At 40.8% G+C, this 16,888-nt stretch overlaps 1 protein-coding gene and 1 long non-coding RNA gene across 3 annotated transcripts in view; one reads left to right on the top strand and one right to left on the bottom strand.

Annotated features, from left to right (window-relative positions):
* The window catches only part of LOC134536091 (uncharacterized), a 122,594-nt gene extending 116,668 nt beyond the window's left edge, over nucleotides 1-5,926 (bottom strand). Inside the window, exon 1 of the long non-coding RNA XR_010075757.1 lies at nucleotides 5,721-5,926. This is a non-coding gene — a long non-coding RNA (uncharacterized LOC134536091). The remainder of the gene's footprint in view (nucleotides 1-5,720) is intronic.
* LOC134536089 (early growth response protein 1) overlaps nucleotides 1-16,888 on the top strand; it is a 450,011-nt gene that overhangs the window by 277,915 nt on the left and 155,208 nt on the right. Inside the window, exon 1 of one of the 2 annotated variants that reach the window (XM_063375624.1) lies at nucleotides 6,051-6,255. The exons of the other annotated variant lie outside the window; for it this stretch is intronic. Coding sequence (XP_063231694.1) covers nucleotides 6,126-6,255 — 130 coding nt within the window. The 5' untranslated portion in view covers nucleotides 6,051-6,125. Of the gene's footprint in view, nucleotides 1-6,050; nucleotides 6,256-16,888 lie in introns of those variants that run through there. 2 annotated transcript variants of the gene reach the window in all.

Here is a 16,888-nt window from a genome sequence, read left to right as displayed (position 1 = left end):
GAATGAATTTGTGTGTGTTTCTTAAATGTATCTTAACGCCGAAATACCACAACCTAACCTAACCTAGGCTAGCCTAACCTAGCCTAACCTAACCTAACCTTACCTAACCTAACCTTTGTGACAGTCCCTGCAATCACATTTTTCGGCGTTAATGTATTTCGGCGTTGTGGTACACAGCAGTTTTCTAGCTGTCGGCGTTGTAGTCAATTTGGCATTCGGCGTTATGGTTTTCGGCGTTATTGTACGTTCGGCGGTGTGGTATTTCGGCGTTGTGGTGCGTCCCCCCTGCCTGATGTAGCCTGTTGTAAATGTATGAACTTCAGTTCACGCGAACGAAGATCGCGTAGTCTCGATGTGTGTCGGCTCGCAGTTTAGGGGGATGATCTCCCGGGGTGAGATTGTTGGATCTCCTGCGCGCCGACATGAAGTGGAGGACACTACGCTGAGGTGAAGCGGCGACCTGGGGAATCAGAGGTAGCATGGCTGCCGAGGAAATCAACCGACCGACGGCAACGTCAGCCACGTCTTGCGATTGCGGGAAAATCGAGGGTTTTATCCCCGCCCAGGCCTTTTTTTCAGGAGTCCCATCTCCAGCTCTGCAACGTAAAAAAAAAAATGGTTGTCTGTAAAGTCGGTTTACGGACGATAGTTTAAAGTGACAACGTCATAACAAAACATTGATGAAATGATAGTTTAGTTAAAGTACTAAATTTAAAAGCTACTTTTGAAAAGCCCGCCTTAACCTATTTAATATAATAGTAGATTCATAGGCCAATCGAGTCAAAGAGAGATAGATGCGGCGCAAGCGTAACGGGACAATGTGCGTTACGGGACACTTTTTCGTGCGTGTAGCCGGCGTTCATCGATTTATTAGACGTCACGTCAAAAAATCGATAAAATTACATATACTAAGTGTTATTTTTAAATCTAGTACAGTTGGTATGGTTAAAAACATATATAGTGCTGCGGGCTTCGGTAAAAATACGCGAATGTGTACCTGTTACTAACAATAACATCTGCACATTTAACATTAACAATTCGGATCCATTTACAAAAAAAAAATTAAATTTCAGGTCTCCAGAGCGAAAAAAGCCAAAATGGCGGACAGGGGCCGCGAGCCTTTTAAGAGACGCCTCGTGTTTGTCTAGATTTGTTGTTCCCGGAGGCCACAGAGCCGCTCCTCACTCCGAAATTGGCGTGGTCCAGGGCTCGGCCCCGTGTTGCCCGCCGCCGCCGCCGCGGCGCTGTTGTCGTGGCTCCTGGCGTGGCGTTGAACCCTCGCAACCCCGACCCGTGCCCATATCCCGCCGGAGCCCCCGTCCGCGCGGCGTTGCCAGCTCTAGCCTCCTCTCTCCGCGCCACTGCGCGGGACGGGACTAGGACGTACCACAACGCCGAAATACCACAACGCCGAACGTACAATAACGGCCAAATGCCAAATTGACTACAACGCCGACAGCTAGAAAACTGCTGTGCACCACAACGCCGAATTACCACAACGCCGAATCACCACAACGTCGAAATACATTAACGCCGAAAAATGTCATTGCAGGACTGCCACAAAGGTTAGGTTGGGTTAGGCTAGGTTAGGCTAGCCTAGGTTAGGTTAGGTTGTGGTACATTTTTCGGCGTTACTGTATTTTGGCGTTGTGGTACACGGCAGTTTTCTAGCTGTCGGCGTTGCGGTCAATTTGGCTTTCGGCGTTATGGTATTCGGCGTTATTGTACGTTCCGCGTTGTGGTATTTCGGCGTTGTGGTAACGACCCGGGACGGGATGATAGAATTGGAATCCCCTCGGAAAGGGCACCTTTCATACTTTTGGTGGCGGTAGTGCAGATGGGTAGAAACTGGAAAGGGTACCCTTTCCGATTTCTTAAAATGTTTCGGTTTTAGTGCAAATATGCACTGGAAAGGTATCCCCTCGGAAAGGTTACGTTCGGTTAGGTTAGAGGGGATAACTTTCACGATTTTAAAGCAGAAAATAATATGCATTTTTATAAATCGGAGAGGGTACCTTTCCAGTTTATTTTCTGCTGTGTCATTGTACAGAAAATCCTGAAAGGTGCCCTTTCCAAGGGGATACAATTCTATCGTCCCGTACGCGCCACTGGGCGGGTGGAAAACGGCCACTAAAAAAATAATAATAAAAACTGTGCGGTTGCGAAATACCAATATCAAAAATTAAGTTTCAAATATAATGTCTCAAATACAAACAAGTAATTTTACAGACATTTTTAGTTCGGAATTTATTATGTAATGGTGCATTATCGGAGTGGCGTTTTGAGTATACCTAATTGCAAACCCGGGTTTTTTCAAAAGCTAAATAAAAATTACTTAGTTTTATTTTTTTATATTAGAATATTTTCACCTTTTTAAAATTATTTTATATATTAAAAAAATAATGATTCAGTATATGTGGTTAGCAAATAACTGTTGCTTTTCTTTTTAAATACAAACTTCACATTTTCCGAAATTTATTTATTCCTAGAAATGAATATTGCAATAAGTTTTATTTTTGACGGAGTCTAAATATATTTTCCGTTATTTTTTATTATCTGTTTAAAAATGAATCGTTAATTTGCATAAGATTATACATTCAGTAAAGACTTATCAGTGCTACTGAAAATTTCTACTGACATTTCTTGGAATTCCAGAGGCAAAACTTGGAGTAATGTAAGACAGTGGTTAAGTCACTGGAATCACGTTTAAGAGACTGCGGGTTCAGATCCTTTTTAGAATATCTTGACTTTGATTTTAAATGGTTTTCCCGATGTAACGTCCGGCAGATAGATACCTTTTCTAGTTTAGTCGAACTTTGTTGTCGTCGGGACGTCAAAGCACAAATTAAACTCCACCACACAGGAAAAAAAAATTTCCTGCACTTTCACAAAATATACTTTTGGAAATCAGTTGCCAAAAAATAGTTTGAAATACTACAATAAATATATTGTAACTTTGTACAACACATGACGGTAGTTACTTTTGCATAGTATATGAAATTCGTTTTTCAAGATAATACTTGAGTATTTTTACGAAAATTGGCTGCATAGTTTTATATTTGAGTTGATGTTTCGTTCAAGCATATTCAACCACGTTTATTTTATTTTATTGTATCATGCTTACTATGAGCTCAGTTAATAATGGAAAGGTATTCAGGGAACTGTTTACAAATAACTTTAACTATGGGAGGTACTGGGACAACACAAAGCAACACAAAGCCCGGGTAAGAATCCTAACCCATTATTACCGCGAACAATATTTCTTTTTTGTTGTGATTGTTGTATTCGTGTAAATGTACAAATCTACAAATATCTGTAATTATTACATGAATATTCTGTTCATTTTGCAAAAAAAAAAAAATGTTCCGTTACGGCTGTAAAGAGGTTTCTATCCGAAGATCTGGCAACACCGTACGCCCACGCGGGCGTCCTCCGAGACGAAGATGTTGCTGAAGACCTACGCGACTTTTGGGGACAGACCCGCCGGATTTCACAACTAGATAGACTTCCGGTAAAGAACAGCGAGGGCTTAACCCCACGCTCGTAAAATAAAAATAAAAAACTATCTTCTCTCCCTCCCCTTTTTTTCCCTACAAAAATAATAGTACCGCTACCTCCGGTCGGCCATTTGGGCTCGATGGACGTGGGTTTGATGCCCGTCCGCGGTCGACATTTCGCCGCCTGAGTATTGGAGTGTTCTATGTCCACTCTTTAGGTTATTCATGCTATGGACACGAAATTAATATTAGTATTCATTTGTACTATATCCACACACATCTACGCACATAAAAAATGTTTGTTCTTAATTCAAGACCAATATTATTTTGTCCTGTCATGATATTCATAGTTGTTTGAACTTTCAAATGCTTATATCTCAGTTGCGACTTCGATGGACATAGAACAATCCAATTCTCAGGCGACGATTTGGCAACGCTGTGACACGGACCTGTCTTGCCGTAACACCGGTCTTCGCATTGTCTCTCGGGAGGGGAGATACCTTCCCGCTTAGACTTTATAATTTGGCAACCTATCGTAAAAATCTCGTTACACTGTAAACATTTTTATTTATACAGATATTTATAATTTTTTACATTTTCATGAAAAAAAGTATCACTTCAAAATAGTGTTTGCAGCAATACTGGGTTCGTGTTTTACTAGGACGTTTAATCTTTGTGTTGTCCCGGTACCTTAAATAGTTAAAGTTATTTGTAAACCGTTCACTGAATAGCTTTCCACATAAGCTTAACACAGCAAAATAAAGTCAAATGTTTTAATATTCGATCATTATCTCTTACATGATTTAAAATAAATTATGCTTTAATGAAACATCAATTTAAATATAAAGTTATGTGCTAATTTTCTTAAGAAATTCCCAGTATTATCTCCAAATAAAAAGAGTTTTTCATATGTGCTAACGTAACCATAGTCATGTGTTGTACAAAGTTACAATAACATGAAATGAGATTAAATTACCGCATGTATATTAAATAAATATCAGAAGTATACTTGGAAAAAAATAATACTCATATCAGCATTCTAACTAGGAACACAAACGTCGCTATTCCGATCAAGTCTCAAAACCTTAAATAAGGTTCGATAAAAATCGACAAATTCAATTCATTCAGTTCAGGCCACTTTTTGACTTGGTTACTTTTGCAGTTTACCCAAGATACACGGGGGGAAAAATCTCGTCGCGTTCGTCGATACATCGTACATGGTTCTCCAGCGCATTTTGGTATTTTTAAGGTCAATGTTGGACAGCTGGACTCATCTTCCAGTCATTTAATATCTCTTGCTTCAGATACCAAAGAGAATATTTTATAAATGTAATAATCCCATGAAAGCATATTAGAACATATTTTATTTTAACTTCGGTGATCACTAATTACTCCCATGAATAAGGGAGTAAACAATAATTACCACAGTTCTGAAAAGTTTTATGAGAAGTTAAATTTGATGCGTTAAACATTAAATTTTTGCATGATATTTAATGAATTTTTTTTAAATTTACAGTTCAAGTTCAAAAACTTTATTAGCTCTTTAAAACCGTGCGCATACATAAAAGTTTAAGTAGGACTCAGACCTACTCAATTATTTAGCTAATCACTAAAAAATTAACGTCGGGTTCGGATAGAGATTTGAGTAGAGAGCATTTAAAATCAGTGTTTTAAAATATTCGCCCGATCAAATAAAGTACAGTTATTACAAAAACGAAATTCTGAAACTTGGTAGCTAATCGTGACGAGTGTGGTCAGCTGTCTACAATCAAACGATTTTATCCATCGAAATTTTAGTTGTTTACAAATTTTTCTCATTTGCAAAATAATGCTCTTGATATCTCTGTATATGCCATTTTAATATGTTGGCCTCGCTGGGGTCTCGCAATATTTTTCGACAAAGGTTTAAATTTGGGGGGAAGGGGGAGGAGGCATAACGGTCGCCAAGTGGTCAGTTCACTGGTCTCTAAACCAAAAGCGATCTGGGTTCGATTTTTTCTCCCGGGTTACTCCTGCTTCCATCGCAGCTGTGTCATCATCCCAACATCGCCCGTCGTCGTCTTTTGGCGACTTCTATGCCGACCACGGGACTTTTTCAAAAACTCCCGATTAATTTTTTTTTTTATCGATTCGTTCATCCCCGATGCCAGACGCAGACGCGGGTGTGTGAAGATCCGCCGACGGGGAGGGGGGGGGGGGAGATCGAAGCGGCGCGCGCCTTACCTTCCAGGCGGCCTTGGAAGGCGGGACTCCGGCGACGACGACTCTTCGTCTTCGGGCCCTTCCAGGGGCATACGTCGCCATCCACATCCGCGGTAAACAAAAAACAAAATAAAGGAGCGGAGAGGTTCCAGCGAAGAGAGACCTCCGCCTCCCTCTCCCCCTCCTCCACCTCCACGCGGGGATATCTCCCCCTCATCCAGCGGGCCTGCCCTTCCCCTCCTCCGTATCTCTCTGTATCTCTCTCTCCGTCTCTCGGGACGACGGACAGCCTTCGGAGGCTCGCGGACGGACCGCGCTCCAGTAGGCGAGTCGACGCCGCCCGCTCCGGTACTGCCGCGGGGTTCTCCGTGCGTGTGAGAGTGAGTGTGTGCGCGCGGCGCGGCGCATGCGCGTTGGCATGCCGCCATGACGAGCGTCCAGGAGCGCGTCGGCGCGTGGACGCAGCTGCGCGACAGGCGTCGCGCCCGCCCCTTGGTGGCGTTCGGCGTCGGCGACCCCCTGCTGTTCCCGCCGCCGCCCGGCGTCTGCGCCGCAGGTAAACCTCCCTCCCCCCCTGCCCCCCCTTTCACCCCCCTGACGGCGGCCGGTGGGCGCGCAACCCCCTTCCCCTCCCCTCCCCTTCCACCCGCCTACCACCTACCAGGCGACTCCTTCAGCACTGATCACGTATCACCGAGGGAAAGGTTTGTTTTGCCTCAACAAAATAATTGTTCATAAACGGCGAAACAAATATATATTTTGTTAATTCAAACAAAATATTTTGCAGCAGGAAAGATTCTGTTGACCCAACTAAATGATTTTGTCAACTCAAATGTACGTTTGGTTAGGTGTAACAAATATATTTTTTGGTTCCTTGCCGAGTTTGGTTAAGCTAACAAAATATTTTGTTCCGCCAAGTAAATATTTGTTTCGCCATGTTATATAAACAAATATTTGTTTGATTCAAACAAACCTTTTTCCCTGTGTGGAGACCTGCACAATTCGCGGGTTCATTTCGTGTTATGCTAAAATTCAAACAATTATACCTTAGTGCTGTTTCTGCCATCGGTTCACTTTTAATCTAGAGGACTTGTGAGCCAATAAGAGACCCTCAATCAAAGACGTATCGAATCATAGGCTACCCAGTTGAGACGACTCACAAGCCAGCAGCCAATGAACAAATGGCATTTGCCAGAGTAAGCACAGGATTATGGAGGCGATCGTACAGGTCATTTAATCCGCGAATTTATCCGGTCTCTACTAATCACGTAGAGACCTGCAAAATTCGCGGTTTCAATGGCCTTCAGGATAGACTGCACATACCCCTGTACACTCTCGGGCAAATAACGCAAGTTCACTGGCTGCCGACTTATAAGTCGTCTCAGCTGGTTTGTCCATGATTTGATCCTTTCTTTGGTTGAGGGTTTATAAATGGTTGAGATTCGTCCAGATGAACAGTAAGCCAATAGCAAAATTATCTAAGAGGTATATGAGTTTGAATTCTAGCCTATCACCGAATTAATACGCGAATTTTGCAGGTCTCTACTAATCAGAGATGTGTGACATCTGACCTCGGCAACGTGGTATACACTTCACAATACGAATCTCGGACACGAAATTTCTTAAAAATAATGCCGAGCGGTTTTTTTTTTTTACTTTATTTCTGGACGCGAATCATGCGTAGTTTCCGCCCCCCACGGAGCCGCTGCGTCGACTATCGAAAATTTTTAAATTATATAATGTTACGGCTCCGATAAAGGCGAAAAAAAAAATTATTGAACATCTGGTTTTCGACTTGAATTTTGAGAAAGAATATTGATTAGAATATTGTTCATCTTGTTGAGGAAAAAAAATCGTTAAACAGGTAATACTATAAAGAGGTTTCCTTTGGCTTTGTGCACTTTGGTTCGCGCCATCTGCCACAGATGGCAGCAGCGTGGTTAGACATTTCCGTTCCATTCAAAGAAATTACTCCTAACAAATGCTGTATACCGGGAGCTAAGATGTGACACATCGAGAGACTGAATGTTATGTTGGTGAGACGTGTTACGATTTCGTCGTTATCTGACGTGCTTGCAGTGGTTGTTAAATCAGGCGGCAGACTTCTGTGAGGATGGAATTCAAAGCTGGTTGTACTATACGAAAAATATCTTTATTTTGGTGGAAAATTATGTAGGATAGGGGATTAAGGTACAGGCTTTCATGTAAAAATAAAATCGTTAGTAAAATTTAACACAGTTTGCTGTTTTATGTAGATGACCTATGATTTTCTGTTTCACTATGGTGATCGGTTGAACGGTTTAGAAGTTGATGCGCTGCAGCGCCATCTAGCGACGAGTTGCAAAAAAAAAATGGATAGCATAAAAACGTCCATGGAAAAACACTTTCGACGTGCTAACTTTCATGGCGATCGATCAAACGGTGTCGGAGTTTATCGATGTCATACATACATACAAACCAACTGACAATTATATGTATGTATGTGTGTGTATATATATATATATATATATTTAGGCCTGGTGGGATTTTTTTTTTGGGGGGGGGTGGGTGTTCTTACTCTGTAGAGCCGCACTTGCAACAAAAATGTTTATGATTTTGATGTTGATGATGGGTTGATAACTCTGCCTTCTTCATAGGGAGATGGTCATGGTGCGACGATAAGGCGTGCTAGGCGAGGTGATTCTGTAATGGTTTCTTATTGCCTTCTGCGGCGTGGATTAGCACCAAGTCCTGAACCTAGGAATGAATTTTTTGTTTGTTTTACCACAAGTGAATAATCCCCTACACGACCAATAATCTAATACCGGGACGTTTGGCTAAAAAAAAGCCAGAAACCCACTCAGCCAACACACGTGTCCCTGTGGCCATTGTATATATATATATATATATATATATATATATATATATATACTGACTTCCCTCCAAGGATATCTATAAGGTTATATTCCTATAGAGTGTCTCAATCTTAATCTGCACACACAGGAATTTTTTTAGCTTCGGTCACAATAACAAGACGTTCCATTAAATTATGTGCTTTGCTCAAACAGAGACAACATTTTTAAGAATACATTATATTAAAAATATTTGTTCACCAAAACCGTTGAAACCAAGATGGCGTCATTCAGTTACTCTTCCTTATAAGTAAACATTTAAAACTATCATATGACTCTTGGTGAAATTCAACAAGGAAGTGTATTTTCAAAATTATTTCTCATTTCAAATTTTCACTTACGAAATACAATGTTGCAGATACATCAATATTTTTTTTTAAAATAATATTATGAAATGTGTTTTTTAAAAAAAGATAGCGTTTATGGAAAAAAATTCTTAGATTGGAAAGAAAAAATGTAAGATCATTAAAATCCATACTGCAAAACAAGTATGAAATACGCTTTAGGCAATCATCTTTGGAGTGAGGTTGCGGGTTAATAATTGTATTCGAAATTAAATATCAGCGTAGACGATGGAGCATGAGAAGGGGGGGGGGGGGGGGATGTGGTGCGATAAAAGTTTTATCCTTCGAGGTTTGGTCAGTTTTATAATTTTAGAGTAATAAATTATTTTTGTGGAAAATATAATTATATATATTTTAAAATTAATATTTTCGATGTGTAACATCTTAGCTCTCGGTATGCGGCAACTGGTTGGAGTAATTTCGTGAATGGAACGGAAGTAGTGTCACAAACTATATTTTGGTAACTGGTGGGAAATTACAAAGAGAAAATTTTTTTTTTCTGTGGAGAGGTCATTGAACCTGCGAATGTTTCCAGTTTGTGCCTAGTTTGTGTCTTGGAGATGAGTGGCTAGGCAACTTCTCCCAGCTAGTCGGACGCAGAGGCAATTCCACTCTGGCTGGCTGTCATCGGGGATGATTTAACTGTTCGGACCCGCGAGCAGAACGCCGAATGTTTCCTGCACCGGAAACTGGTTCACTCCTCGGGGAATAGTGAACTTCACGTTCCGACACCGGAGGCGCAACGCGAAGGCAAACAAAATGGTTTTATGCTACGATAGTTTTCGCGTGATGTCCCTCTTGCTTCAACCAACTTCTGACTAAAACAGTTTGTCTCTGGTGCGGTAAATCTCGAAACGGCATTCGGTACAATAGGGCTCGCATCTTCACTGAAAAAAAAAAAAAAAAAAAAAAAACGCGGGAAGACTATAATTCATCAGACCTTCTAGTTAATGTTTGCTTTTTCCTGCATGACTAAAAAAACACAAGATTAGTAGTTAAAAATATCAACATCATCAATTTAGAAAACAAATAAAGTATGTACCTGTGTTCACGTGGCCCACCCAATGATGTAATTTTATTTTTAATGTATTCACTTACAAATATATGGGTGACTCATACGATCACCAAGGCCATTATTATTTTAATAGGTTCCATTCCTTCTTATTTACCATCTGATCATTTAAGGTTCCTTGAACATATTAAATCCGATTCGTTATCTAGTTTTCTTTGAACCGTAAGGCTGAGTGTATGCATCTCAACCGACCTCTTTGTCGACAACTGAATGAACAGCAACGCGCATTATGAGAGAAACTACTTTAACTCGCCAATGGTGCTGCAGTCTTGCGATGCTGCCGCTATCTGTGATTTCGGCGAGTAACTTGATATAGCTGAATAATGATTCGTCAACTGGAAATTCGAAGGACTGTTAACACTATTACAGTACATTGTCTTATTATGTGTTAAGTTATGTTCTTTAGAATTCATACAAACCTGGAAATTCAGTTCCAGTGGTGTTGAGAAACTTTGGAATAATGAGTGCAATGTGCAATTGACGTATCCGCAACCACGAGAAGTGCAAGTGTAACGGTAATGGAGCCAAATGACAGTGCAGCCACGCGACTTTCTTCTTTACTTTTACAATTTCCGCAACACTCTACACGCTAAATTTTTTTTAATTACTCTACTTTCCGTTAAGCCTGTGTGAAGCTTCGACTAATATATTTAATTTTATCGTGGTGTGTATGTTTTAACTTAATTAATTTGGTTACTTTAAAGAAGAAGAATATGTGACATATATAATGATGTTATATATAGGACACAATTTATCACTTAATCATTTTAAACGTTAAACCATTTTTTTTTGCTTCAATCCTATATTTTGTAAAATTAGTGTAATTTTAAGCTTCGTCGAGAATAATGTTAGCAATTCGATTCGATTTAGCGAGTATTTCGGACATTCGATTTTGATATTCTCTTAGAATCGCCTCGACCTAGCCCTGCCGGTAATAAAGGAGGTTTTAAACTTCGTTAAAAAAAATACCTGGATGGTGTTTGAGGAGGAGGTGCTGAAGTCCGCCGGGCGGGAGAAAGTGAGATGAAGTAAACCCTCCCCCCCCCCCTTCTAAATCCCTCAAGAACCCGTGTGGAGGAGGAGGGTATAGTCTCGTACCCCGGCGGCGGGAGGCAAAAGTGGCGAAAGAGTCTCGCGGAACTGGTCCAGGCGAGGCGCGTCTTCTGGACTCGTCCGTCTGTCCGTCCGTCTGTCCGTCCGTCTGTCCGTCTTCGTGACGCGCTGTCAGCCGCGCGCACGGACCGAAACGGTCTTCGGACTTAATTTACAGACGTTTTCTCCATAATTTCCATCTCGATGGTGAGCCGGGACATAACGTAGCGCATGGTTTTTTTTTCTAGATTGTTCATCCGATTTCGCCACTGTATAACATGTACACGAGTTAAAAGACAGAAACTTCCGGGTCATTCCAGAACTCAGCGTCAAACGAGAAAAGTTGAAAGGCTAATTAATGATGTCTCGTTGTGAAAAAAAAAAATATTGTATTTTATTGTTAAGTTAGCAGAGCACATTTTTTTTTTTTTTTTTTTTTACATTTTGAATTTATAAAGTTGTCCGATCAAAATTTATTTTTAATTGTTATCAATAGTAGGGGAATTTGTGGCCACAGTATATAATAATTTTGTGCAGGTTGGGGATGTAAAAATTAAAAAAAACTTTTGAATAAAAGCTGTATCATTCAAAAACGACAATTTTTTTTTTTTAATATTTAGAACCGTAATTAACTGGCTTATCAATTGTGATCGGATTGAAGTTGAATTCTGGGACATGGTCTATGTACAAGAAGACCACATGCCCATCTTGATGCAATACTGAACGTGCGTGTTGTTATGTCCAGCTGCCACGGCACTAGAGCTACACTTGCATATATATATATATATATTATTTATTTATTTATTTATTATAATTATTTGAGTGCCTACCAACAGTCAGAGCCTTTAACAGGTGGGCACTTAACAAATATTACAAAAAAATAACAATAACATACACAAAACACAATAATAACACAACAATAAAATGGGACAACACTAACATAAACACATGACAAAAGACATTTAAAAAAAATATAATAACTAAATTTGTCAATTTTAAATTAATTCATTATCAATGAAATAACAATAATACATTATTTACATCAGAATTTATATTAACTGCAAGAAAATTAAGAATTCAAAATATCTTTCATTGAGATTTTTGCCCTTATGAAAGGGTCAATATATATATATATATATATATATATATATATATACTTATTAATATTCGAAAAACACCCGTTTCAGCTGATAATACACTTGAAAGAGGAAAGGCTAGAACAAAACTATATCCCGATATCAAATGTATAAGATTAAGTTTTAAGTCAACGCTTCAAATAAATTACAGGTTGAAGGAAGCGTTATACGGAGGCCAAATAAAAAACAGTCCACTAAACTGCGTGCAGAGATCCCGGGTCTGAGCGCGCCATTTACAAACCATTCAAAGATTTATTGATAGTTTGTGATAACGAATAGCTTTTAATAGCCGTTACACTTGTCTATACAAGTTTCGTTTCATGTTTTCGTTTTTAACATGTATTTTTTTTCGACACTGAAAAAAAGCTAAAACGTGTTTTCCACGTACGTTTTTGGGTATGAATAATTCTGAACCTATTACGTTCTTTAAATGTTCCATGCATAGAGAGATGTTGATTTAATACAATGTCTTGGACATAGGCCATAGCAATTTTGCACTGTTTGTGAGGGGAAAAATTTAAAAATGTAAAATAAGAAATGAAAATGAAAACATAAACCCACAGAAAGCAAGCCTAAATCAGCTGATTTCAGATAAACCCAACGATGAACCTAAACTAAATAGGTATAATCATAATGGACTACACAACGATGACAGCACATACAAACACATTCAAACTTAACTATCAGACAGCACAATAATTCCGTGGAAAGAATTTAGTCATGATAAAAAAAAACATCACAGACGAACACAGTAGTCTAACAAACACGAGACATTTTCAACAATAACAATAAATGCAGACAGGCAATACGGTGTGTGCCCGAGCAGGCGGGGGTCTTAATTTATAATGTTAAGGGAAAAACACGTATTCACGAGCGAATGGCAAATCCAGTTCGGATCTTCTGGCCGATTGAGGTGTGGTGGAAAGTGAATTAAAAATGAGGCACGAATGTGTGACGGAAGTTTGTTAAAACTTCAAGAGGCGAGTCTTGTTTCGTGAACCAAGTCGGCTCCGTTGTTTGTCACGGTCACAAGTTGATCGCCTCCTTTGGAAGGTAGACTGGGTTAAAGGAGTTACGAGCTGTAGGAGGAACGGCAAAGTAGCGAATAAGTGGGCTGGGGTGGGGGTGGGGGTGGGGGGTGTTTCATTGAACCTACAGTCAGACGACTAAATAATCAGAATTGTGCAGCTTCTGATTTTTTTTTTGACATGAATAAGTCTTGTAAATCGGAATGCCAGTTTGAAAAGAGGGGTGGGAAGAAAAATTAAACATATTTTGATACGTTATGAATAGAGACCTGCAAAATCCGCGGTTTCGATGGCCTTCAGGATAGACTGCACATACCCCTGTACACTCGGGCAAATAACGCCAAGTTCATTGGCTGCCGACTTGTAAGTCGTCTCAGCTGGTTTGTCTGTGATTCGATCCTTCTTTGGTTGAAGGTTTATAACTGGTTGAGATTCATCCAGATGAACAGTAAGTCAATAGCAAAATAATCTAAGAGGTATATGTGTTTGAATTTTAGCCTATCACCGAATGAATCCGCGCATTTTGCAGGTCTCTAGTTATGAAAAATAAACCAGGCTTAGTATTTATTATATATATACATGCATATATATGCGTGTGTATGAGAGTAAGATTTTGACGGACGGGCGGATTGAATTTTCCCGGGACATATGATTGGCTGAATGTCACGTGATTTGACGGACGGATTCGACGTATCGATGCGAGTCCAGCTCAACCCGCTGGAAAGCACGGATCGCACCGGAAAAGGTTGGAGAGGGGGAGTGACGCCTCGGGAACACCACATAACTTAGAAAGTCACAACTTAGAACTGTCATAACTCAGAAAACTTGGAAAAATCCACGTAACTTAGAAACACACAACTTAGAAAGATAATAACTTAGGAACACACAACTTAGAAACACACAACGCAGAACCACACAACTTAGAAACGTCGTAATGTATAAAGTCATAACTTAGAGCCATCATAACTTAGAAAATTCTCATTTATGTGTTTCTAAGTTGTGTGTTTTCTAAGTTATGACGACACCACTGACGCCTCGATCGATGCCGGTAAAAACGGAAAGCTTCGATCGCGGAAGGATGCCCGGATTGAAGAATGTCGACCGTAGTTCTCACATGCCCCGGGGCTCCCGGACGAACAGCTGGAGGCTTGACGGACGCAACGTCCCAGACGCGACGCGACGCGACGCGACGCGACGCGACTTTCTAACCGGCGCGGCGTCGGATTGTTTTGGGGGGGGGGGGGGGAAAGGGGGGATTTAGGGACGTAAATCAAAAGAACTGTCGCGTGAGGTTAGACGCGAGGACTCGTTCCAAACAGCTTCTTATATGGCGCTTTTTCTACCGCTGTCGCGCCGCGTGCAAGCGCCCGTGGCTTGGAAATGGGGTTGCTGTCGCCCAAAAGTCACGGAGTTCCAGTTTTTTTTCTTCCTTCTTCTTTAAATACATATCTCTCGGCGGTCGCCGGGAAAGGAATCGGCCTGCCAGAACGAATGTGTCAGCCGACGAGGCCCGGTTTTCTTTCGAACCCGGTCACCGAACACCGCCAGGGGAATCGAGGCGCTTTCGAAAAATGGCGTAACTCAAGTGTAAATATGTGTGTATACCATGAACCAGGGGCGCAACAACTAAATTTCCAAAAGGGGGGGGGGGGGGCAAATTACCTTTTTATAAAGAATCATCGATCCCCCCTATTGAAGCGGGGGGTCGGAAAAATTTGTATTTCAAGGTGGAAAATGGTGCTATTTAAGCAGTTTTATTATCTAAAAATTGATTACACAGCACTTTCTTTGCCCCCGTTTGCCCCCACTTCAAGGTTTCAGAGGGGGGGCAAAATACCCTTGCCCCCCCCCCCCCCCCAGTTGTTGCGCTTTGCCATGAACCAAAAATAATTACGGGCAAAAGAGCACAGAGTGCTGGTGTGCCGAGATAAAATGTATAAAACCTGTAAAGATTGCAAATATGTACAATAAAGCCATTGAAATTGAATTGAAAACATGGCACGATTACGACTGGCAATTGTAATGGCTTTTCGAATGCTTTCCCTAATCAAAGATCTCTGAGAAATATTCTTGAGTGGATTGTAAATGGCGCGTTGTCGCCCTCAGTTCCGCTCGCCTTCTGGCGATTCGTCCAGGCGTGCGACTATAAAAACATTTTTTTGACGTGACAACGTCTAATAAATCAATGAACGCCGGCTGCACGCACGATAAAGTGTCCCGTTACGCACATTGTTCCTTTACGATGTGTCCCGTTACGCTCATTGTACGCTTGCGCCGCATCTATCTCTCTTCCACTCGACTTTTTATAACGTGAAGTGAAAAGTTAATGTGGTTTTCATTGCTTATTACAACAACAATTTCTGCAATAAAGGTTAATTATTCTTGCATTTTAAAAATCTAATTACTAGTATAATTTCAAGTACTTATTCTTTTATTATTAAAATAAAAATGATTCAATTTTATTCATAAAGGTATGCAAGCATTTTATCAATGTTTTGTTATGACGTTGTCACGTTAAACTATCGTCCGTAAACCGACTTTACAGACAACCAATTTTTTAATAGTCGATTTGCCTTTTCCAGGAAATTTTCTATTCGTTTTATTTGAAGCTTCGGTTGTGGTACAAAGCTTTGCGTCTGATGTGAAGTTTCGAGTTCATTGAAAGCTTAATATTTGCTCATAATTTTTTTGGTGTTTTTTGCATAAATTTAAGCATCTTTTGGTACGTCTCTTAGCACGCGAAGCGACGTATGCGACTGGATGGCTCTTCTGTCGGTCTTCGTGGCGACATGACCTCGACCAACACTGGAGGCCACCGAGAGGTGCAGACATGTTTGTTTACTTTTCCGTGTTGTCACTGTCAAAACGAGAATAAACTGGAATTGAAAAAAGTGATTAAAAGTTTACGTTAATACAGTCTATACTGATCGTTGATTTTAGTTGTATCGATAGCCGCTTGTTCAATAACTAAATATTTAAATAAAAGAACGAAAGTTAAATCCGCCTGAGAAAAGTCACTAAGAAACAACGTACCACTATCAACTAACAAGACGTTAATTATTGTTTCTGTCTCATCAGGCCGCCACGCTATTCGTCGTACGTACGCCCGCCAGTGTCGATAGCGTACAGCTGTGCGGTATTGGTTTATAGCGCATTTCACCTGAGCGTGGACGAGCCCGCAGTCCGTTACTTCTGAAAGATTCGAAAATCACAGTCGAAATTCCCGTTGGCCAAGTGCGTGCCCGGCTCAAAAATAGTTTGGTGGAGGATTTGGGTTGGGGAGGGTGGGGGGTGTGGGGAGTTTTCGAAGCTAAATATTTACCATTCAAGATTTTAAACATTTTTTTTTTTAGTTTTTTAATAATCGGAATATCCGTTATTTAAAAGAAAAAGAAAGTAAAGGGAAGAATAAAAGCGACATCCCCGCAGGACGGCGCGAATTGGACGACTCCCGTTTGCGTCTTCACCGGGGCTCTCGGCAGGTGGGGACGATAAGGCTTATCGGGGACGGTTCCAGTTGCGCCATTTCAGCCCCCTCTCTCCCCCTTCCCCCCCCCCCCCCCCCCCCCGGATCATCGTGTTTGGACGCTCGCTCGCCTTCGAACTCAGCAGTCCTCCCCTCCCCA

The sequence above is a fragment of the Bacillus rossius genome, chromosome 10 (assembly GCF_032445375.1).
Source record: "Bacillus rossius redtenbacheri isolate Brsri chromosome 10, Brsri_v3, whole genome shotgun sequence".
Taxonomy (NCBI): domain Eukaryota; kingdom Metazoa; phylum Arthropoda; class Insecta; order Phasmatodea; family Bacillidae; genus Bacillus; species Bacillus rossius.
This window is presented reverse-complemented; position numbering and strand designations above follow the sequence as displayed.